Raw genomic sequence first — 24,364 nt, 5'->3', positions numbered from 1 at the left:
GTAGACGGGTCGTGCGGATTTAGAGGTAGACTATTAACTGTGAGAAAAACGCGTTCTAATTAATATCAACTTGGTGTTATATTTATTATATGTTTTGTTTGTTTTGTTTTGGTCATATTTTTTATATTGATTTAGTTATTACGCCATAGTGTTATGTTTTTCTCAAAATTTTGGTTTTTTACCTTTACCCTTTAAGACATGCGGGTCTTCTTTTTTGCCTCCCATATATTTTAGACGCAATTGGCCTTTTCACATAACACCATACCACACACATATCTGTATATGATGGTGTGGGTGTATGCATATAAGAAAAACAAAGTGGAAATGTAAGTGGACACGGAAAACCAAACTCCATGTTCAATATATATCATAATTAACTTCTAGACACACTTAGACATTATTAATCAAAGATTTCTCAAGTTCTGTTAATTCAACAAAAGTAAAGAAATGACTACGCTTGATCATACAATATAATACTTTGATACATATAAACAAAAACGTTGCATACTTTATATCCTGTACTGTAATATGATATTTGTATGAAACACATCGTTACATCCACACACATGTTACACCTTTATATAGGGTGTAATTACTGTACGCTAATGCCTTAACATACGGTAGGTACACGAGACGCTCAAAGACAAAAAAAAGGCAAAAACCTAAAACGCTCAGAAAACGCTCACAAAACTTAAACACTCAACAAACGGTCTTCGCGAAAAAAGTGAAAAATTGGTCGATTAACCATCCAAAACTGTCTTTTTCGTTGAACAAATGATTGATTGGATATGTATTGACGATTCCGAGATGTTTGAATGTGATTTCAAGAATCGATTTATGAAAAAATGAATTCGCGTACGTAATATCATATCATAAAATGTATTATGATACGATACTATATTGAAAAGAAACAAACCATCCCATTCGCATAAACCGCATGCTTTAATATCTTACATACCATAACATGATACCATTCACATCTTAACCAACATTGTATAAGTTATTGTTATTATTATTATTATTATTATATTTAATTTAAAATATAACAAATTTTAATTAAGGAAAAAAAACACTCAAAACAAAAAGTAAACATGGTAAAAAAAACTTGATTTGCGAGTATAAAATCAAATGAGCGCAAAGCAAACTAATAATAATAATAATAATAATAATCTCTTTCCCGTAAAACCCTCTTTTGACTCCGGCCACCACCTGCTGCCGTAACGCCGCCACTAGCCACCACCAGTCGTTTTCTTCTTATACTACTCGTAAGCACTTATTATTACAACACATTATTATTATTAATTAATTACAATCACACATCTAACAACACACACTAAACCCTAACTAACACAACGCACACACAATTGACGATCCGTAATCCCTAATTACTCAATTGAAAGTAACTGTTCGTTTGATTATTCTGTGTAGCTACTTGCATTGCTGTTCGGACGGATAATTGGCTAGCTATGGACGATTTGGTGTCCGTATGCAAGGTAATTCGTCAGTTTTTGTTTATAATTTAATCGTCAGTTTGATTTAATTGTCAGGATATGAGTTTTACGTCGTTGAATTTGCTTTAATGATTAGGTTACAGTGTTAATTAGTTTTTTTTACTGATAATGTGTGAGATTACAGTTAAATAAGTTGCTGATTTGGAATTATACATGCGTAATTGCGTATATGTAATTCTGTATGCTATGAATGTATTGTGTAGGTATATCTGTATAGTTTTTGAAAATTTTGAAGGAAAACAACAGTTAGGGCACATTTTAGTTGCATTTGCTTTGCGGTAGTTCGTCAATTTGCTTAAAATTTTAAGATTATTATCGTAATTAATGTCGTTGGAGTTTTATTTTGGTTTACTTGTTAGGATATGAGGTTTACGTCGTTGAATCTGCTGTAGTGATTAGGTTACAGTGATTAGAGATGTTAATTAGGTTTTTTTTTGCTGATATTGTGTGAAATTGCAGTTAAATAAGTTGTTGATTTAGAATCACACATGCATAATTGCATATCTGTAATTCTGTATAGTGTATCTGTGTGAAATTTGCTTGAATATTACAGACAGCCAGGGCACATTTTAGTTGCATTTGCTTTGCTGTGTATGTTCTTCATTGTGATTGATTATTATGGATGTAATTAGTCGTCGGAGATTGAATTTGATTCAGTTGTTGGATGTGATTTTTAGCTTTTGGATTAGGTTATAGTGAACAGAGTCCAGAGATGTTAATTAGTTTTTTTTTGCTGCTGATAATGTCTGATTTGGAATCATACATGCGTAATTGCGTATCTGTAATTCTGTATGCTGTGAAATTATTCTGTAGGTGTATGAAGTTCGATTTGTGTGAAAAGTTTTTGAAAATTCAGACAGTTATTGCACATTTTAGTTGCATTTGCTTTGCTGTGTATGTTCTTCACTGTGATTGATAATTATCGTTGTAATTAATGTCATCGGTGATTGAATTTAATTCAGTTGTTGGATTTGAATTTTATGTATTGAATTTGCTCTGTTAATTAGGTTTTGAATTAGGTTACAGTGATCAGAGTCCAAAGATGTTAATTAGTTTTTACTAATTTTGTTTTACTTTTTTATTTGCTGATAATGTTTGATTTGGAATCATACATGCATAATTGCGTATATGTAATTCTGTATGCTGTGAATGTATTCTGTAGGTATATGTATTTTGATCTGTGTGAAAAGTTTTTTGAAAATTTTGAAGGAAAACAACAGGTAGGGCACGTTTTAGCTGCATTTGCTTTGCTGTGTATGCTCTTCATTGGAATTTCTGTATAAATCTAGCACAGTGGATTTGAATTATAGATTTGGCATGCGATGGAATGGTTACTGGGCTGTCATGTGTGTTTTTTGCTTAAATGGTTATCATTTATTGGATTGTTAATAGAATATTTGTACCGATTTTTATGATTATTATCGTTGTAATTAATGTCGTCGGAGCTTGATTGTGATTCAGTTGCCGTGTATGTATTTTACGTCATTGAATTTGCTCTGTTGATTGTTTTGGATTAGGTTACAGTGATTAGAGATGTTAATTAGGTTTTTTTTGCTGATAATGTTTGAAATCACAGTCATATTAGTTATTGATTTGGAATCATACATGCATAATTGCATATTTGTAATTTTGTATGCTATGAATGTATTGTGTAGGTATATCCGTATGTGAATTTCGATTTGTGTGAAAAGTTTTTGAAAGAAAATTTTAAGGAAAGCAACAGTTAGGGCACATTTTAGCTGCATTTGCTTTGCTGTGTATGTTCTACATTGAAATTTCTGTATAAATCTAGCACAGTGGATTTGCATTATAGATTTGGCATGCGGTGGAATGGTTACTGGACTGTCATGTGTGTGTTTTGCTTAAATGATTATTGTTTATCTGATTGTCAATCACATATTTATCATGAATAACTTCATTTTAGCTATCCATTTGTTTGTTAACGAGACAACTTTGTGGTGATTTCACACTATTACGCTCGTTAGAACCTCTATTTTAAGGTCAAATGTAGTTTACTATTTGAGGAAGAAACGGCTGGCCAAATGTAGTGGTGGCTTTGATCATAGGGATGAACGTCTCATGGTAGTCAATGCCAGGTTGTTGAGTAAAGCCTTTGGCAACGAGCCGTGCTTTATAACGGGTGACTTTGCCCTGTGAACTGTGAATTCTTCTTTAACTTGTAAACCCACTTACATTATATAATATTAGTATTTTGACATAAAGGACTAACGGCCCTGCTCCATTCTTATGAATCGCATCAAACTCTTCAGTCATGGCGTGACGCCACTTCGGTGACTTGTTGGCTACGGCAAAGGAAGTAGGTTCAATAGTTGGAGTAGGAGAATAACTAGTAGTGGAGAAAGCGGATGGATTATAGGGAATGGTATTTTTATGGTTTTGTCGAATGTGGGATGGCCGAGGGGGAGGAGGGGGCGGTGTAGAGTCAGAATGTTGTGAGTGAGAGGCATCTGTGTTTAGAGGAACGCAAGTATTTGATGGAGATGATGATGTTGATTGTGGTGGTGTAAGAGATGTGGAGGTAATAGGTCTTGGTGTGGAAGGAAGAGGACTAATAGGAGAGGTAGGACGAGGACTAATAGGAGAGGTAGGACTGGGTGGGTCGATTTGGGTAGGTTCATGACAAAGGGTTTGGAACTGGTGTGGGGTAAACAGAAATATACGGGGAAGTTTGGAGGAGGTTGCGTTTGTGTAATAGGGGTTTGACATGGGAATACATGTTCATTGAAACAGACATGTCTTACGATATGTATGTGTTCGGTAATTGGATCTAAGCATAGTTATTAAACGTGCTCTCGAGTCACATAGGCCTTGCCTGGGGCGTAGGCGCAATGCGAAAAAAAGTGAGGGCTTGAGAAAAAGAAAACACGCACTTAAAAAGAATAAAGTGCCAAAATCATCCCTAAGGTTTGGTTAAAAATGTGTGTTTCGTATATTTTTTTTTGCAAATGGACCATCGAGGTTTCCCGCTTCTTTCCATTTACGTCCAAGTGGTTAACTCCGTTAATTTTCTCTGTTAACTCATGTCTTTTTAGTTTATTTATATTCATTCTTCTTTAATTTCTTATAACCGGTTGGATCATTCTCAACATTGAGCAACTCATATATCAACCTCCGAACCTTGATTATTAAGAATAAACATGAACAAAATTTAGAGATATCTCTACAAAGCAAGTCAAACAAAATCCTAATTTGCTCCACAGTCCACACACATTTCATTTTGCTTCTTGACTACGAACAACAATTCCTCCGCCATTAGCAAACCATATCACCACAAAAATCAATTTGAATTCGAAATAACATTTTAGAACAAAATCGAAGCAAATTGGAAGGGGAAGTAAAAGCGGGTCAAAACGCACGATATGCAGACCATAAAAGACATTTAATGTTATCAATTTCGTTGCTGCCGCCATCTAATTTCCGACCACGCTCGCCGGCCATCGTTCGAAAACCATTCGAGATGAGTTTTATGTCAATCTACTTGTTTTGATCCATCAAATAAAGGCCTAAGGTTTCAAGTGTTAAAAGTGATGAACAAACCTGATTTTTTGTTAAATCCGTGGAAATTTGAGGCTTAATGGCAGAAGGTGATGATATGAACTTGGTAAATATAAATTTCAGGGGAAGCTCGTTTTGTTGGAATGGAAGGTGGTGGACGAGAAAGGGGTTTGAGATGAGCTAGTTTATGAAGATAGGTGTGTGGATTTTCGGGTTATAATAAAAAAAGAATCAGGCTATGTGTTGGTGATTTGGGATGGTGCAGGTTGTGGTGGGGTTGGTCTTTCACCAGTGAAAGGGGTGCCGACGGTGGAGACAACGGTTGTTCAGCGGTGGGGTTGGTCGGGGAAGGAGGAAAGAATTGTCATATATAAAGAATTTTTTAACATTAATTTATACTTTTAGATGAAAGACTAAAATACCCTTTCATACTTTAGTGAATAGTTAGTTACATCCTTGAGTTAACAATGAATATTAACGGAGTTAACGAATGGGACGTAATTGGCAAGTAATGGGAAACCTTGATGGTCTAGATGCACAAAAAAACTTTTTGGATGAAAATCGCATTATTAACCAAACCTCGGGGACGATTTTGGCACTTTACTCAATAAAAAATTAAAAATATATTATGTATATGAAAATTTATTCTATTCTTCAAACAAAATAAACAAAAGCTATTATATAGCATTAAATATCATCTAACTAGTACTAAAAGTTCTAAAATAGTCGAGATTTAAATGTAATTTTTAAACTTGAATAACAAAATGCTCAATGAATTCCTTTGACCTCTCTTAGATCTAAGTTTCAGTGGCACCTTTTGCGTTTCTTTTGCTCGGCTTTTATCTTCTCATGTTCCTGTCGTAGACAAAAGCGCTCACCTAGGTACTAGAAGCGCATTTATTGAGCCTCACCTGAAAAATGGCCTAGGCGCAAGAAGCGAGGGCTTTTAACAACTATGGATCTAAGCAAAGATAACCGTGATGAGTGAGACTATACCCAAAAAAACACATAGTGTAGTTCGAAAGTCCATTTTATGATGGTTGTACGGTCGACGGTAGGGAAAGCATTGGCACCCGAAGACATGAAGAAACGAGTAATCTGCGGTTGAAGAGATATTGAAGGGGGATTTGTTTTGAGGAAATTATGGATGGTAGATGATTAAAGAGATGAACAACGGTTTCAAAGGCAAAATGCTAGAATCGTTGTGGAAGATGAGAATGGGCAAGAAGGACAAGCCCGGTTTCCCCAACGTGACGATTACGACACTCGACAATTCTGTTTTGGACTTTTGGTCACTAGTATAGGGACATGATTGTCGATGAATAATTCCAAGTTTCGTGGAGAAGGAGAAATGTTACGAAATTCCCTTATCGGTTTGAGCACTTTTCAGTTTGGTGTTAATATGTCGTTCCACCATTGTTACCAAATGTGTAAATGTGGTGTATGCATCAGATTTTTGTACAAGGGGATAATACCGCATATAATGAGTGTGATGATCAACACATAACAAAAAAAACCGATGCCCATTTAAAGATACAGTAGGCGAGGACTCCCAAACATGACAGTATATTAAATCCAAAATATTATTACCTTGAAACTTTGAGTTATTCAAAAAAGTTTGGAAGATTTTCCCAACTGACACGGGATACATAAAAGTAGAACATAATTTTGTAGATCATGGTAAAGAACAATGTGAAATAGCATAATGAAAGACAAGTTCATGCGGATGTCCAAGATGCTGATGCTAGACAGCTGAGGAAGCTTTTGTAGTTGTGAAGACCTGCTTAGGAATTGTGATTATGTGAGGAAGTTGGATGGAGTATAGACCGTTTTCACTTGGACCTATAAGAAGGTTGTTGTGTGAATACTCGTCCTTCACAACAAAGAAGGAAACATGAAACTCAAAATAAACATTATTATCGACACAGTTTTTTTTACAGATAATAAGTTTTTTTGAATTGCAGGAACATGAAGAATATCACAAAGATTAAATGTTTTGTTGGGTGAAAAAGATTTAGATGAACCGATGTGAAGAACAGGTAAAGGCTTACCGTCACCAACGTGGAGTGAATCATTACCTTGGTAGACCTCAGAGTTGTCAAGGCTTGATAAGTTAGGAGTAGCATGGCTATTAGCACCCATGTCGGGCAACGAGGTGGCCCCTAATGTTGAGCTTGTCAGGGTTTGATAAGTTAGGTGTAGCATGGCTATTAGCACCCGTGTCGGGCAACCAGGTGGCCTATAATGTCGAGCCAGAATTTGAAAAACTTGTAAAATTGGCTTGAGGGCCGGACCGAGCAGTATATATTAGATGGGCGATACCACAACGGTTACAATGGCCATACACCAGATTCTGAGTTGATGCCCAAGCAAACTGCCTAGTAGATGGAGCTTGATTGTTGTCACGGTTCAGGTTATTGTAAATTTGTAATTACCACGGTTGCCTCGGGAATTACCCTGACGATCACCTCTGCTGTATGATGGATGAGTGGCATAAAACACCTTTGGGTTTTGATTGGGTGTAGTAGGGTATAACTGATAACTATGATGTCAACTGCGTCAAATTATTTAGTTGCGCATGAAACACCTTTGGGTTTTGATCGGGTGAAGTTAAACCCGAAGCAGTAGGGTTTATCTGATAACCCAACTATGATGCCAACTGCTGCAAATCCATTAGTTGCGGTTGGATGATATTAGGTTTACCAGGAGTGGCAACAAAGGCTTGTGGTGCTAGGACATAAAGATTAGGATTAGGTTTGTTAACCATGTAATCATGCTCAGACAAGAGACTATGCAACTCGTTGAAGGTTATTGGTGGGTAACGGGCCACAAGAGTGGACTTTAAACCGTTGTATTCATCTCGCAATTCAGAGATGGTGAGCAAAACAAGGTCTTGATCCCTCATGGGTTTGCCAATATTGGCTCAAGCAGAAGCATATTCCATTACACGGGTTAAATAAGTGACACAGGGTTTCATCACCCTTCATCATTATCCGGAGTAATTGTGTTTTCAACGCGTATTCATGAGAGGCTGTGTGTGGTGCATATGCATGTTCTAAAGAAAGCCAAAGATCTCTAGAAGTTGTACCTTGAACATGTTGAAAGGATGCTTTAGAGATGGTGGATGGGATGATCATCCGGACATGAGCATCATTGGCTATCCACCGAAAATAACTTGTTGCATTGAAATCTTTGCTTCAGGGCGGGGTATGATACCGTCAACATAATCAAACAGATTATTAGTTATGAGTAAAGGCTTGATCATCGCCTTCTAATACCCATAGTTCATTGGGGAGAGGGTGAAGGCGAATCTGTGAGTGTTATGAGTAGTTTTCTCTGCTGTTGTAAATGCAGCAATTGCAGTTTCTTAATCAGAAAAAATAACCAGAGGTGAGGGAGGGTGGGGCTGCTGAGTTACCTTGGCTTTGATACCGTATTTGCCCAGTGAAAGGTTTAGTTTATTGAACGATTAGATAGGTTACAAGGCTCATTATATAGAGCAACATATTACACTTAGAACCATTTTACAACATAATAAATACAAAATACATGGTTTAACACTTGTTTATCATTCGAATGAGGACAACACATGTTACTCTATGGATCTATTTTTTTTATTTATATGTTTGTGTTAATATTACTTTATGGACTGTATGGGTTTTTTCCTTGTATAACATTATATCGTTTTTTGTATATGTTATTATTACCCCAGTAACTCATTTTCTTCTTTCAGAGAAAAATGGCAACTTTTAGGCTTTACGAGCTTAAAGATGTCCTCGGCCAACTTGGTCTTCCAAGAACAGGGAAAAAGCAGGTATTTTCTCTATTACATTAATATGCCCCTGTTGAGAATTTGAGATTTTAGTATTTCATATATATGCTATATATGTCTAGTTACCCTCTATTAGTTTGCATGTGCTTTAGGGAAGTGTATATATTTGATGTTTTTTTACGTTTATCCAATATGTGCTTGATATATTCCGTACGACTGTACATTACCATATTTGCTCAATTGTCAATAACATGTTGACTAAAATGGCACTATTGAGTGCTTCTGTTTGGCCTGAGCTTATTTAAATTGGGGAAGATCAGTCAGGAAATGCTATGTTTTTGTTTGACTATTAAGGATCATGGCTTCACTTGTTTGTTCGACTTTTAAGGATCGTGGGCTCACTAGTTTTTGTGTCATTTTCTGTACTTGTAAGAGCCCTGCTTGCGGTGCGCGCATATAATGTATATATGTGTGAACCCTCGGGTGGGCAAAAGTAAAATTGCACTAATTTTGACGTTATTTTACTAATCTCGTGAAAATAACGTTAAAAGTGGCGGAAGGTTAATCAGGCATCATGTGGTGGCGTTGATAGCCGAAAGACAAGGGCACATGCACCAATCAGCCGGTGTCCCGATGATTGAGTGCTATGTGCCTTATGTCCAAGGCTTGATGCAAAACTACTATCGAGCCGGGGGTCTCACCGGAAGCAGCCTCTCTATCCCTATGGGATAGAGGTAAGGCTGTCTACATCTTACCCTCCTCAGACCCTACCATAGCATTGCTATTGGTGGGATATACTGAGTACGATGATGATGATGATGATTTCTGTACTTGTAAAGGGTATGCAAATTTATTTCACCTTTGTAGGGTTTTCATATTTCACACGACAGACACAAAAGATGGTCTCATGTTTACATTTTTGTTATGTGTTTGTTATTGAAAGGTCTAGATATGAGCATGTTTAATAATCTTAATGGTCCCCGAACAAATTGCATATTGAAAATAAAAGAAACACTTCATGAAGAACAAAACCGGCCTGCAAATGATGCTTCATAAAGTTTTTCATAAATCAAGTATACTTATGTAAACTATTTCAGTCAAGGAAATTACATAATATTTTGTGAAATTACCGGAAACAATATGAATACATTATTTGAGGCCTAAGTTATTTTTCAAAATGATTTATGTCAAGTGTGGGATCCAAATAAAAGATGTATGTACAAGTATCTATTGATGTGCGTATGGTTATTCACAATCTCTTGAAACCATTGATATGTATTAGGTTTTCATGCATGTGTTATATCGTTTACAGTTTACTCTTCATGCTGCAAAGTCTGAATTTAATTTGTTTATGCTTTCTCTATTAATTTAATTATCTCACTTGTTCTTTAAGTATATAATAAGTTTAATTTCATGATATTGTTGTCTTTATAGGATCTCATGGATAGGATTCTGGCTTTGTTATCTGACGCGGAAGGTAAGACCTAATTCTTGATACTTACCGTCATTTAAAAAAAATTCATTTAGGCATCTTTTTTACTTTTATATTTGTAACTCTTTTGGTTTCTTATTTTAGTTTCCTCATGTTTTTCTAGCATCAAGTACACATCCTAATGGTGCTCCGTGAGCTAAGAATCATATTCCAAAGGAGGACGTGGGGAAGATAATTGAAGATATTCACAGGCAAGTGTTTATTATTTCTGTAATATGTAATGATTTTGTTGAGTTCAATCTAATATTTGCTGTAGCTTCAGTAATATGCAGCCTACAGGGGCAACAGCTACAGTAACTAGTGGACAAACGGTGCCCAACAGTAACGTGTCACTAAAAGAAAAAACTGTGGATCAAAAAATTCGATGTCCATGTGGCAGTACGGTGAAAACTGAGTTCATGATTCAGGTTTTTTTTATACTATTTAGAAAGTCTTATGCATTTAGTGGTGCTTATAACTTATATGTTATCATGACTTCTTTTTAAATTGCTTTTGTTCAGTGCGTGGATTCACAGTGTAACGTTTGGCAACATATTGCGTGTGTTATTATCCCGTTTGAGTCACCTGAGGAAGCTACTCCTGCTCCTCAGCATTATTGTGAAATTTGTAGACTCAATCGATGTGACCCGTGAGTATTATAGTACAGTATTCTCATCCGCCCCTCTTATTTATCTGAACAAATATATATTAGTGAATAAACAGTGGAGTGTTACTATATTACTAGGCTTGTAAGCGTCCCAAACTAACGCACACGGGGCATGCTTGTGTTTGTTCCTTCAACTTTACCCGAATAAGTGATCGAACGCGGGAAATTAAACGAACGAGGTTTTCTTGTCCGTGTTCATGTTCATGTTCATAAAGAAGATGATTGTGTTCGTGTAGGTTTATGTTCGTTTATTAATAGTATAAACGTTCATTAATAGCATAAACGAACGGTTCACGAACGTAAACGAACGAACATAGTTTAACATAGATGAAGGACATAAAAGAACGAAAACCAATTAAGAGTAAAAAACTGGCCTAAAAATTTAATAAACCTAGACTAATTGTAAGAGGTCATAATTTAATTTCTTAAAACCATACTAAATTGTAACGCTTCTGATTTGTTTAAACGGATATATAAACGAGCATACTTGAAAGAACTTAAACTAACGAACATAAACGAGCATAGATGAACAAACATAAGTGACAGTTCATGGAGCATAAATGAACGAACGAGACATGTGAACATGTTTGTTTAACTAAATGAACAAATATAATTGTTCATGTTCGCTCGTTTATTAAATAAACGGACTTAAATGAACTTCCCGTTGGTCGGTTCATTGAAAGTTCAGTTTGTTTACAAAGCCTACGCATTACAGTTGAAGTCTTGATATGTTTATCAAACAATCTCAATTTTTGATTTGGTATTTTGGTATAACATTTTTCTGTACTTGGTAATTTTGCAATTATTTCAGTATTTTTTTTTATTTTACAAATTTATTTGGTCAGGTTTTGGACAACTTTGGCACATCCTCTATATCCTGTAAAGCTTCTTAGCTCAGATATACCAGATGGCGAGTAAGTTAACTGTTAACTATCGCCTATTTACTTAAATCCTGAACTTTTTAACTGTTATGTTTTTAATTCCATATTTGCCCTGTTTAGATCACATCCAGGACAAAGTGTGGAAACAAGCTTCCAGATTACTAGAGCAAATGTTCATTTGCTGGAGAAAGCAGGATATGATGTACAGGTGGAATTCCTATAATTAAAATTTCAAGTTTTTTTTAAACTGAAAAGTTAGTTATTTAACAGGTTTTTCTTTTTTCTTTTTAGCAGGCATGGTGCATTCTTCTGAATGACAGTGTTCAATTCAGGATGCAGTGGCCTCTATTTTCTGATCTAAAAGTCAATGGTATGTTGACTTTTTTTATTATCTATGGACCATTTAATTTTTATGTTGTGCACGTATTTAGCCAGCAAAGAAGCAGACTCATTCCTTTTTCACTGGCTAGCATCATAGGGGTATTCAACGTTTAATGAGATAGTATAGTTCTAGACTAAAGCTAGCAAAAACAAGACTGAGGTCGATAGGGGCATTATTAGTAATTGCGAAGGTGCTTTATGATGTATTAACCATGCTCATCTCCAGCCGCCTTTGTAAGGGGCTGTTGTTGATACTTGTTTGATTCGGAACTAGAAAGAGGCAGGCTAGAAAGCATACGATTTGAGACCCTTACCTAAAGCCAGTAGGGTGGAAAGAGGGTTTTAGTGTGCTGGCTAGATGAGATAAAGCATATCAATAAGCGATTGAGGGACGACATCCTCAGAATCGTCTAGTGATTCGACCTGAAGTTACAGACTTATCTTATCTATAGAAAGGGGTTGGCTTCCTTGTCCGACCATCCTATCCTAAAAGACAGCCTTCTAGCTCTTATAATTGTAAATTCCAACTGTTTTGAGTTGGAGCGGGACATATGATCAGTGACTGAGAAATACCATGATGGGAATTTTGGAATCATGATAATAAATTTTAATTATTATAATATTATTTATCGATTTAAGAAAAGATATCTACTTTTCAGGAATCCCTGTTAAGACAATCAATCGACCTGGATCAAAGTTGCTTGGAGCCAATGGTCGTGACGATGGTCCATCAGTAAGCAATTTTATTTTTACACCTCACAAACCGGACGGACACGGACGGAGCATGCATGTGTTCGTTTAACTGTAACCACACAAACGATCGAGCACGGACAAGGTCTTTATGTTCGTGTTGGTTCGTTAAGAAAATGGTTGTGTTTGTTTAATGCTCATTCGTGAACAGTATAAACGAACGGGTCGGTTCACGAACGTAAATGAAAGAATATAACTGAAGACGAATAATTAGAAGTAAATGTGAACAACATGTTCAACCTAAAATGTTATTAAAACTAGATTGAATTGTAATGGGCTTAAAAAGTTTAAATGAATTATTAATGACCGAACTTAAACAAATGTAAACTAACGAACATAAACAAATTTAAATGAACGTTCACGAACATAAATGAACAAACAAGACATGTTCAAGTTCGTTCATGCATTACATAAATGAACATAAACAAACTTCCTGTCGAATGATTCACTGAACGTTTGGTTTGTTTACAGGCCTAAGTGTTTACCTTAACTGCATTTTTCTAATGACTTCTGTCTTGTGTGTGTGTGTGTGTGTGTTTTCAGATTTCAGTGTTTCTAGTGGAGGGCTTGAACAAGATCTCGTTATTTGGTTCTGATTCTCGAAGTTTTTGCTTAGGTGTCAGATTAGTTAAACATAGATCGGTCCAACAGGTACCTTAACTTATTTTTTATTATAAAAAACCATATATATAATTATTCACACATTTATATTTTTGGTAGGTTATTAGCATGATTCCTAGAGAAGAAGGTGAATCTTTCACTGAAGCAGTTGCCCGTGTTTGTCGGTGCATTGGTGGCGGAATGAGTGCAGCTAATGATGATAGTGATAGTGATTTAGAAGTCATTGCAGATAATATCACAATTAATCTCCGTTGCCCTGTAAGTCTTCTTAACTCGTGGGCCCCTCTAATACCCTACAAAGGCAGGTGTTTTATAAATTTTTCTTTTATGTCAATGACAGATGAGTGGATGCAGAATGAAAACCGCTGCTAGATTTAAAGGATGTATTCACCTGGGGTGTTTTGATCTTCATACTCTTGTTCAAATTAACCAACGGTCTAGAAAGGCAAGTTCCACCATATTTAACTGTTAAGTTACTAGTCTAGTTAGGTGTTTAAACGAGACGAGCTGAGCCCGTCTTGATTAGGCTCGAGATTGGCTCGTTTATTATATATTAATTAGTATATATAAGTTTTGTTTTTATATATATTTTAATTATTATTTTTATATATAAGATAATATATTTACTGGTTGCTTTTATCAAAATCTTATATATAACCAGGAGTTTCCCCTGCACATTGTAGTGGGATTTTTTTAATGTCATTTTTTTCCTATTCAGTCAGATCCGAATGGAACATAATTTGAATCTTTGAACTCGGTCAATTTATAATTTTACAATTCAGAAAAACGAATTCGAATAATCCAAATAACCAAGAAATTAAGTGAATGGATAAGCAGTTCTACTAATTCAGGTTATACTAATTTTAATTAATAATTGTGAGCTAATAGTATTAATTAGTACTATTAATTATGATATATAATAGTATTATAAAATGTAAATACTTATGAAATCATAATATTAATTATTATGCTGGAAAAGGTAGGAGGAGGTGTCAAATATATTTTAATATATTACTTTATATAATAGTGACTCTTATATAAATGTATATTAATATAGTAAATATATAATATAGTAAATAAAAATTATATAAATAACAGTCTTGTTTAGGCTCATGAGCCACTTGTTTATTAAACAATGTTTTTTAGGCTCTAGCATGTTTAAGCTTGGCTCAAATTTAGCTTATAGCTCACGAGCAGCATGACACGTTTACACTCCTACTTTTCCTTTAGTAGTTTGCATTAAGCAAAATTTTTATTTATCTATTTTATTTGCAGTGGCAATGCCCCATTTGTCTGAAGAACCATTCATTGGAGGACATTATCATTGATCCGTATTTAAACCGTGTTGTCAAGATGGTATGTTATTAATTATTCCCAAATTTCTTGACTTAAATTTAAACGCATCTGGTTTCACTTTTCAAAATTGTCACCCATGTGAACAGATGCAACCTTGTGATGAAGACGTAACCGATATCGAAGTCAAATCAGACGGGTCATGGCGCGTTAAAATCGCACGCCCGTTTATGGATCTTGAAAAATGGCACATTCCAGACGGATCTTTATCTGTTTCTGATTGTAAACCCGGTTCTAGTATTGCGGGCGTGTCCAGTGAAAAAAGTCAGCCCCAGTCAACAAATGAGAACGGGGGTTCAGAACACATGACAGATGGTGGGCAAGAGATAATCTCAATGAGCAGCGGTTCGTCTGATGATATGGAAGAAGGTGAGATCCAAAGTACGACCCGTGATGTTACGGTGGACTCTGCACCTTACAATCGTAACACTTGTTCATCATCATTAGGAGATTTAGATGTTATTGTTCTCAGTGATTCTGAAGAAGAAAACTATGATACGGTTTCTGCAACACCGGGCCCACCTACTGCTAGTTTCAATTCACCCCATTGCTGATCCTGAACCACCTGATGATATGCATATTGATGATGCTGTATTTCCAGCTGGTATTTCCTTTTTTAATTGTAAATTATTGTTATTAATTGTTTAGTTTTGACTAGTTTTGTGCTGCAGCTTCAACTGGTCCTAATGGTGAAGCTGAATCTACTCGTACGGGTATCAATAAACGTCCAGGTGGGCCCGGTGGCCCGTTTACATTTCCCCGCCAGCCCAGGACTGTAAGAAAGCAGAATGCAACAAAAGATTTACCAAGAGACTAAAAGGTAATATTTTTAACCACAATACAATACATATATATTATATGAGTTATATCAGTAAATCAAATCTAAAAACGGACAACATACATTTGGCATAATGTGATTTCATGGCGTTTTTTTTAATGGTTATATCTAAACTTTTTTAAGGTTGTTATTCCTTATAAATATGGATTTGAATTTGATGGTAGGGGTGTTTATGAACTGTTGAAACCGACCGAACCGCCCACTGTTCGTTTTTGGCGGTTTAATGGTTTGGTCGACTATATGGAGCTTGGAACCATTATGTATAAGGTCTGTAAACAAACCTAAAGTTTAGTGAATAGTACAAGAATCGTTCGTCGCGAAGTTCGTTTATGTTTTTTTTATTTATAAATGAATGAAACAATTTTTTGTTTATTTGATTAAATGGATGGACTTGAACGCATGTCTCGTTCATTCATTTATGTTTGTGAATGTTCCCTTACGTTTGTTTATATTCATTTGTTTACGTTCTTATAAGTTTTTTAGTTTTCGTTTGTTTAAGTCGTTATTTTACGTTCATTAATATATTGATTAAATTTTTTTGGCCCATTACTACCTAGTCTAATTTCAACACATTGTTTTCACATTACTTTTAACTTGTTTTAGCTTAGTTGTGTTCGTTCACATATGTTCAGTTATGCTTGTTCTTTTACGTTCGTAAACTGTTCGTTTATATTGTTAACGGGCAAACATAAATGAACACAAACATGCTCATTTTAATTTTTTGTGTTGGATTGTTTGTTCGGTTAAAATTAAACAAACGGACACGAACACGTTCCCTTCGGTTTGATTTTGTCGTTTTCAAAACCGTCAAAATTGAACCATAAAAAAATTAGTTCAACACGTCAAAACCGAACCACCTAACCACTAAAACCGTTCGGTTTGGTTTGTCGTTTTCTGAAACCGTGAAAACTTGGGATCTTATTTTATTTAGGTTATTGTTTGTGTTTACTGGCAGGTGATTGATGTAACATAACTTAAGTGAAGCTGCGGTTTGAAGAGGGTAGTTGTGGTATTTTACAAATGGATTACAATTAGTATAGATTCATCTTTTTTGATAAGTTAGTGAAATGAATCTATGAATTTTGTTGCGTCGACAGTTGTGTAAATCCTAGTAGCATCTTGTACAGATAGTGTAGACCTCTTATCTTTGTGTTCTTTTTCCCGGATTTGCATTCATGTGTTGCTCTATGTACTATGTAGTCAAAGGCTCAAAAGCCAAGTTTAATAATTTTTCTCGAGTTGACTACTATTTTCGTTTATGTAGTTTGGTCATAGTTTCTATTTTGTGTCACTTTGATCTTTTGTGGTTTTAATTTCTTGCCATTCCAGTCTCTGACACTAACACTGTTATTATACGTTGCTACGTTCTATAAATAGAATGTTATTTCAGTATTTTTATCATATGTGCAAACTCTTTGGAAAATGTGATGGTGTTGGGATTGCAATGGAAAGAGACAGAAACCTAACGGTCATAGGTAAACTAAGAAGTGTGGGGCATTGAAACTGGGATTTTGACCAAATGACAAGGACAAAAACAATAAGCAACTCGTTATGCTACTAGAATAATTTTTTTTAACAATTTGTAAAAAAAGCTGACATGGAACAATAGAGTGAATTGAATTGTGTTTTTCGTTATTTATGTTTCTTTATCAATTTTTTGATGATATACTTTAACTAAGTTATTTATAGTGATTGTTTTTTAACCCTGTTAACTTTTCTTTAAGTTGCTCTTTTTACTTTATTTTCTTAAAAAAATCTCTTAGTTACAAATTAAATAAATCTAAATCGTTATGGACCCACCCGTTCATTTTGAATAAAAATAAAATATTTTTTCTCTCTCAAGATTTCCATTCCCGTTTCAACAAGTAGTTATAATGTTTTTCTAAACCTATAGATAATGCTAACAAGAATAAAAGATAAACACCAACAAATAAAAGATAAATCAAATTAATAAAGAAGAATGAATTAGATATTCAAATTCAAATCTTCAGATAATCTTCAATCTGGAACCCATTAAATCCCATTCCAAAACGTAGGTTCAGTTATTGGATCGTCATCCGCATCATTTATGCATTCAAATATAAAGATACAAAAATGTTAAGTGTAAGGCCTAAGGAAATATATTTTTTGTTGTATGGACAAACACCATTTAACGATATTGTGAGACAGTGGGAGGGGTGAAAATGACGTCCAAGCACTGTGAGAGGGACAACCCACACAATAGATTATAGATAAAGCCCTCATTAAATTCTTATCATATAAAAATTACTCCCCTTCTAAATATATATATATATAAACGAACCTTTTAAAGATTGCTAGTAGCTCTCCACCTCATCTTAAGTTATCAGGTTGGTTTATTTGTATAAATGGAGACTTGTCATGCATTTGATCCGAATTCACGGGTATGAATCTCACCAAACACAGGCAGTTGGTTATAACATTTCGTTATATTAAAAGTAATCTCACCAAATATTTGATAATGAAAATTCTATATCCGATTGTTTTTTTAAATATTATTTATAATTAAGAAACATAGGGGAAGGTTAACGTACAAATGAAATTAACGTGATAATCAAGTAGAGTAATTATATATACAAGTATGATAATTACTCTATTATGTAATTACATAATTACTCTACTTGTATATATAATTACTCTACTTGATTCTCACGTTTAACACATTAATTTCATTTGTATTTGATCCAAAACCAAAAGTAACCGATTCATGTGTCTCATCAAACCTAGATATCTTTTAAACAGGTTATAACATCTCTTTTATCTGTGAATCACAACCCTAATTATATTACTGTATTAACTTTCTTACGTACAATAAATAAAATTAATATCCAAAATAATATACAGATATTAGAAACAAAAAATATAAAACAAACACGTAATACCGCGTAATTATACATATGACACATTTAAAGTTTGAAAGGTAGCCAGATTTTGTAATTTGGACGATCGATTATAAAAGATGACGATATATATATAATTTAGTTTCTAGTTTAGCATAACTAAAGGGACCATTAATTACGCAACTCATGTAACAGCTTCACCACTATAAATACAAATCACAGATCTCTAAATAATTCTAAATCTCAACCAAATACACAAATTAATAATATAAATGGACGACCAAATCACCACCACCACCACCACCACCAAACCCTCCGTCAAACCTAACGGTGGCGGTGGTGTACAACAACAACAGACGTCGTTGTTAGAGACCATCAAATCAGAGAGACACGTGTGGCTCATGAAATGTCCTCCCATTGTCTCTCGTTCACTCACACACAAACAACCTCAACCTCAACCTATCGAATCGCCTCCACCCGTTGGTGCGAAAGTGATCGTGACCGTTGATCCGCTCCTTCCGAATAACGATTTCTCATCTACTCAGGTGGTTTAGTTATATTGTAAATGTAATTAAACCCTAAATGCATATATATGATTTTAATGTATTTATGTATGCATGCATGCATTCTACGTGTAGTGGAACAATATTAATGGATAACCGAACAACGCATTGTTCATGTTAGTTTATTAAGCTTTTTATCATACAATTAATGAATGATTCGTGAACGCCTAACCGAACGAAATGCCTTGTTCGTGTTGGATAGTAAGGAATTATGGACTTGTTCATGAACGATTCACATAGACAAACGAACACAGATGAACACAAACACTGCTTAATTTGTTTTGGCTAACCGAGAATGTTAAACCTGTGTTGGTGTTTTTTTTTAATTTATATATAAATTAATTACATAATACTGATATATTTATTTCTTTTATAAGTAATAATTTTGCTTTAAATATATATGATAAGATTAGAAAAGTCATACAAAAATATAAAAACCTCCAATGAATAAAACATAAACAAACAAACATTAATGAACATAAACAGATGTAAACGAAAACCGTATCGAGCGTTCATGTGCACAATATTGAACGAACATGGCCTCTACAACGAAATTCCTTGTTCATGTTCATTCATTTGTTAAACTAACAAACTTCTTGCTGAACAATTTACGAACAGTTCGAGAATGCTAGGTTAGTTTACAGCCCTAGATATATAATTAAATAGTAGAATACACAGTGTCTCTCCTTTCTTCATGTTTATAAAATTTTCATGTTCATGTTCATATATCAGTGTTGTTGAATGGTTTAAGGCTTGTATAACTAGTTCTTTTATGTTGAGTTAATCTAGTTGTTTATCTGAAATCCACTATTCAATTTAGATGAGTTTTGTTGAAATGAAATAAACATCACCTTCATAATAATTTGTAGCAGTTTTGGGCTGATCAGTATAAGATTTGTGTGTTTGTTATGATTGGATTAAGATGGATACCTTATTTAGTTTTGGGAAAGGATTGGAAAGCCACTTGGCTACTAGGACACAAGTAATGTTAAATAACCAGTATACAATATAGTGATAAATACAGTATTGATCTGTGTATTGGTTGTTGATTAATCTTCGTTTGGCTATGATTGCTTGATGGTATTCACTAATTGAAAGAAAAGAACAATAGAAAGGAGTTCAGTTTGCTTGTATTGTAGAATGACTTCAAGATAGAAAGCAAAAAAAGAAAAGTGTTTTTTTTTTCACTTATCATCTTTTTATTTATTTTTTATTTCCTTTATTGTACTTTAGAACTTCTTAATCAAGGGAGTAAAAAGATATACTAGATGGAAAAAGAAGTGCACTAGTTTAAAGGAAGAGTATAAATGTCATAAATTTGAAAATGAGTATCTATCTATTCTAATAAAATACTATCTATTTTTGCCATTTGTCAAACTCATAGCCTTTCTCATCTTTTTTTCATTTATTTTAATATATGACCCTTATCTTTTAAGTCATTTCAATATATGAATTCAAGTTATTTTTTTATTATATGTAAATCCTAATCGATTCATTCATTAACATTAATGGTGAAATAAGAAAATATTAAAATTGACCTTGTAGGTTTGTTAGAATAAAATTTTAAAGTCACAAGTAATTGAAAATTAAATCAAATAAAAGGTGCATTATTATCGAAGAATTTAGATTTGTATGGTAAACTATAAATTGTTTTTTAACCCAAGATTTGAGCAAAAATGCATAATTTGAACTCAGAAAAATGTGTATTTTCTTAATTTTTTCAAACGTTTTGTATAAATATTGCAAACATGGAGAATACCTATCATATATATCTTGGTGTTTGACATTAAATTATTGAAATTGAATATTATTATTATAATTATAATCTATATATATACTGATTTACAACATGAAGTATATGTCATTTATTTATATGATTTTTTTGCTTAGTATAAAGGGTTTTAACAATAAAAAAAATCAATATTTAGTTTTCAATAACCAAAATGCTTAATAAACATATATTTTCACATTAATATAAAAAAAATAGTTAATCCGGTTAAAAGTCATTTACCATGCTTCCAACAAATCCGAAATCTTTATTTTTTTTTCTGCAAGTTGTTATATATATATATATATATATATATATATATATATATATATCAATTAATTAAATATTCTAACAACTCTCATAATGTTAAGTAATAACATGAGATTATTATTCAAAATTTAAGTATTCCTTATCCAATACTTTCAACTATTATGTATAAGAATTAATATATTCATTTTATGCAACTTTAAATCTTTTAATATTCTGATAACTCAGAATAATCACTTTTATCTGAACATAGTTTTAAGATTAGTATGTCTTTGTCATTTTCCATTAATATAAAATGAAAAAAATTCATTTTGTTATATTTAATTTTCGGTTTTATATGTTGCTTGATTATACAATTGTTATTTGTAAAATATAAATCAAGTTAAAATTTGTCATACACAAAATATTAATAACACCAAATTTATCATGATCAATTAGTTTCAAATTATAAAGATTGTAAGGATGACTATATCATCAAAGTTCAGGTTATTTGGATAATCATGTTTTTGGGATAAATATGAGCACAGATGATCTCAAATTACATTATATTAATTGATTAAAATGTATGATATTTTATGTGTATGAATATTTTTGTTGGTAGTTTAATGGATATATTATCATTTATCTAGGGTTGGTATATATACTTGAAGAATCTTATTTGTCACACTCACAATTATACGTGGCTATATCAAGAGTTATAAGCGTACATATATGTTACCTTATCAAGAGTTACAAGTAGGCATGAGCTAAAGATTTTGATTTGTGATAAACAATGTATACCAACCAATACAATCACAAATGCAGTGTACAAGGGAGGTTTTACTTATTTGTAATATATTTGTGTAATCTTAGTTATGTAATTTCTATAATTTTAATGTAAATTGTAACTGTTTAAAATATATGATCATTTTGTTAACTTTATCTCACTTAATGGTTAAAGTATAAAATATTTTTTTATCAAACTAGTATACTATATATATATTTGATGTTGCCTAAATTGATAATCTTTTGCACAATTGATTTGTACATACTTTCTTAATATCCTTCTGATTTATCTTATCCAATTGTTACATGATGTGATCAGTTTACTATGGAGTTGGTTGGCACTGAATCAGGGAGAATACCCAAATGTTACTCTATGGACATGTCCACAGATTTCATTCCCATGTCTGTATTTTCCGAGTCCAAACAAGGCGAGTAGTTTTTCTTTTTAATATATGTTTTATGTCATATAAAGTTGTATAAATATGTACTAATGACACACAAATGGTAATATATCATAATTTTGATATGAAGCCTCAGGAAAGGTTTCTGTTGAAGGGAAAATATATCATAAGTTTGATATGAAGCCTCATAACGACAACATGGAGGAATATGGGAAGTTATGTCGCGAAAGAACAAACAAATGCATGACTAAAACCCGACAAATACAGGTCTTTTTTCACTTTTCTTTTTTTTTGTTGTTATTGTCACTATTATTATTATTAACCAGTTGGAATTTCTTTAAAGGTTATTAACAACGATTGCGGAGCGCATATGAGGCCAATGCCAGGGTTGATTCCCTTAAAACCCCTTTCACAGAATGTAATTTCAGTTTCTTTTTCACTTTTTAATTTGACCCGTTTGAGATTTACTAAAAAAACAAAAGAACTCGTTTAAAATTTACAGGAAAAAAAGAAAGCTCCGGTAAAAGGATCAGACACAAAAAGAACAAGACGAGACCGTGGAGAAATGGAAGACATTATGTTTAAACTCTTCGAGCGACAACCATACTGGAGCTTAAGGAATCTTATTGCTGAGACAAATCAACCTGAAGTATGTTACTTTACGTCATTTGTTATTTAGATGTAACGGTAAAATGGTCATTTTAAAAACCTAATAGAAAAGAATGTTTTTTTGCTGGATTAGGTGGTTTATAAAAAAAATTGTTTAGATGACTGACTAAATTTTAAGTGCTTTTAGGTAATTTGCTATCTCAGATAACGGATAATGAGGTCACATCAGCTAAGTTTTCCAAGTGGCAGTCTAAGTCATCCAATTTTGACACGTGAAAGCCGTTATCTCAAATAGCAGATTACACAAACCACCATTTTTAGACGATGACTTGGACTTGGACATGGATTGACACTTGGAAAATTAGCTGATATGTCCTTATAATCCGCTATCTGAGATAACAAATTATTTAAAACGACCTAAAATTTAGTGAGCTACCTAAAACCACTTTAATTTTTGTAAAAGCACCTAATTCAACAAAAATGTCCTACAGTTTACCCGTATCTTTTCATTTGTTAAACAGTAAAATAGCCTATATGCAAGGCAACACAGATCAAGATGATTTTTTGTTGTTTTCCTAGTTTAAGGACTACAAGTGCGAATTTTCTATATATTTAGAGATCAAAAACTGAAGTTTAGTTTTTTTTTTAATATGTAGATGTGTGTGTTTTGGTTTCAGCAATTTCTGAAAGATTTGCTGAAAGATCTGTGCATCTACAACCACAGAGGATCAACCCAAGGGAGTTACGAGCTCAAACCGGAGTATAAGAGATCGACCGAAGTACAAGAACAAGGACCATCATCAAAATAATTAATTTGCATTTGTTCGTGTGTTGATCTTTATATGTTGACATGTTTTGTTGCTGACAAACCATTATTTTTGCTAACTATATAAGAAAAACCACCTGAAAGGAAAAAAAAAGAATGTATTAATTTTCATAACAAGACCATAAAAATTATGTCAAACACGGTCAGCTTAACCTAATTTTTTAATTTTCTATAATACTCTAAATTTACAAAATGAAAATAAAAATACAAATGTAAATATATTACGCGTCAAGTATACATACATCAGATTATTAATATTGTATAACAACCTATTAGTAACATTTTATATATGTGACAACAGAGTGAATGCGAAGATATGTGAATGGGAGAACAAGAGAAGTAGATAACTCTTTTTCATATCATTATAATTACGTCAAATATACATATGTCGAATTACAAATATTGCATAACAATACCCATTAACATTGTTTTACATGTGATTTGAGTGAATGAGAAGATGTGAGAATGGGGGAGCCAAATAATACTTTTCATAATAACATAGTGTATTTTATTCATACAAGACTAGCTGTTGGTGCATGATGCCAG

The 24,364-nt window shown here is 33.4% G+C and overlaps 1 protein-coding gene and 1 pseudogene across 2 annotated transcripts; both read left to right on the top strand.

The window, feature by feature from the left end:
• Positions 1–1,324: 1,324 nt before the first annotated feature.
• On the top strand, positions 1,325–15,741 carry LOC143636848 (E3 SUMO-protein ligase SIZ1-like; annotated as a pseudogene). Its single transcript, XR_013154323.1, has 16 exons — positions 1,325–1,493; positions 8,761–8,841; positions 10,234–10,276; positions 10,395–10,488; positions 10,548–10,698; positions 10,792–10,919; positions 11,783–11,851; positions 11,939–12,026; positions 12,113–12,188; positions 12,859–12,932; positions 13,493–13,600; positions 13,670–13,828; positions 13,911–14,015; positions 14,846–14,926; positions 15,013–15,527; positions 15,595–15,741. The product of XR_013154323.1 is annotated as an E3 SUMO-protein ligase SIZ1-like (transcript).
• A 3,150-nt stretch (positions 15,742–18,891) lies between these two features.
• On the top strand, positions 18,892–23,891 carry LOC143636827 (uncharacterized). Its single transcript, XM_077104318.1, has 6 exons — positions 18,892–19,164; positions 22,302–22,410; positions 22,514–22,650; positions 22,727–22,801; positions 22,886–23,032; positions 23,670–23,891. Exons 1-6 carry the CDS (start codon positions 18,892–18,894, stop codon positions 23,799–23,801), a joined length of 873 nt encoding a protein of 290 aa, XP_076960433.1. The 3' UTR covers positions 23,802–23,891.
• Positions 23,892–24,364: the final 473 nt, after the last annotated feature.

The sequence above is a fragment of the Bidens hawaiensis genome, unplaced genomic scaffold (genome assembly GCF_021521415.1).
Source record: "Bidens hawaiensis isolate Kalapana, Puna unplaced genomic scaffold, B.hawaiensis_p1.1 tig00008064_1, whole genome shotgun sequence".
Classification (NCBI taxonomy): domain Eukaryota; kingdom Viridiplantae; phylum Streptophyta; class Magnoliopsida; order Asterales; family Asteraceae; genus Bidens; species Bidens hawaiensis.
The sequence above is the reverse complement of the archived record's forward strand: the minus strand, read 5'-3'. Positions and strand labels throughout refer to the sequence as shown.

Coding starts and splice junctions, on each gene's coding strand:
- LOC143636827 (XM_077104318.1), top strand. CDS start 18,892: ATGGACGACCAAATCACCACCACCACCACCACCACCAAACCCTCCGTC. Junction 19,165..22,301: donor ACGATTTCTCATCTACTCAG/GTGGTTTAGTTA, acceptor TGATGTGATCAG/TTTACTATGGAGTTGGTTGG. Junction 23,033..23,669: donor CTGAGACAAATCAACCTGAA/GTATGTTACTTT, acceptor TTTTGGTTTCAG/CAATTTCTGAAAGATTTGCT.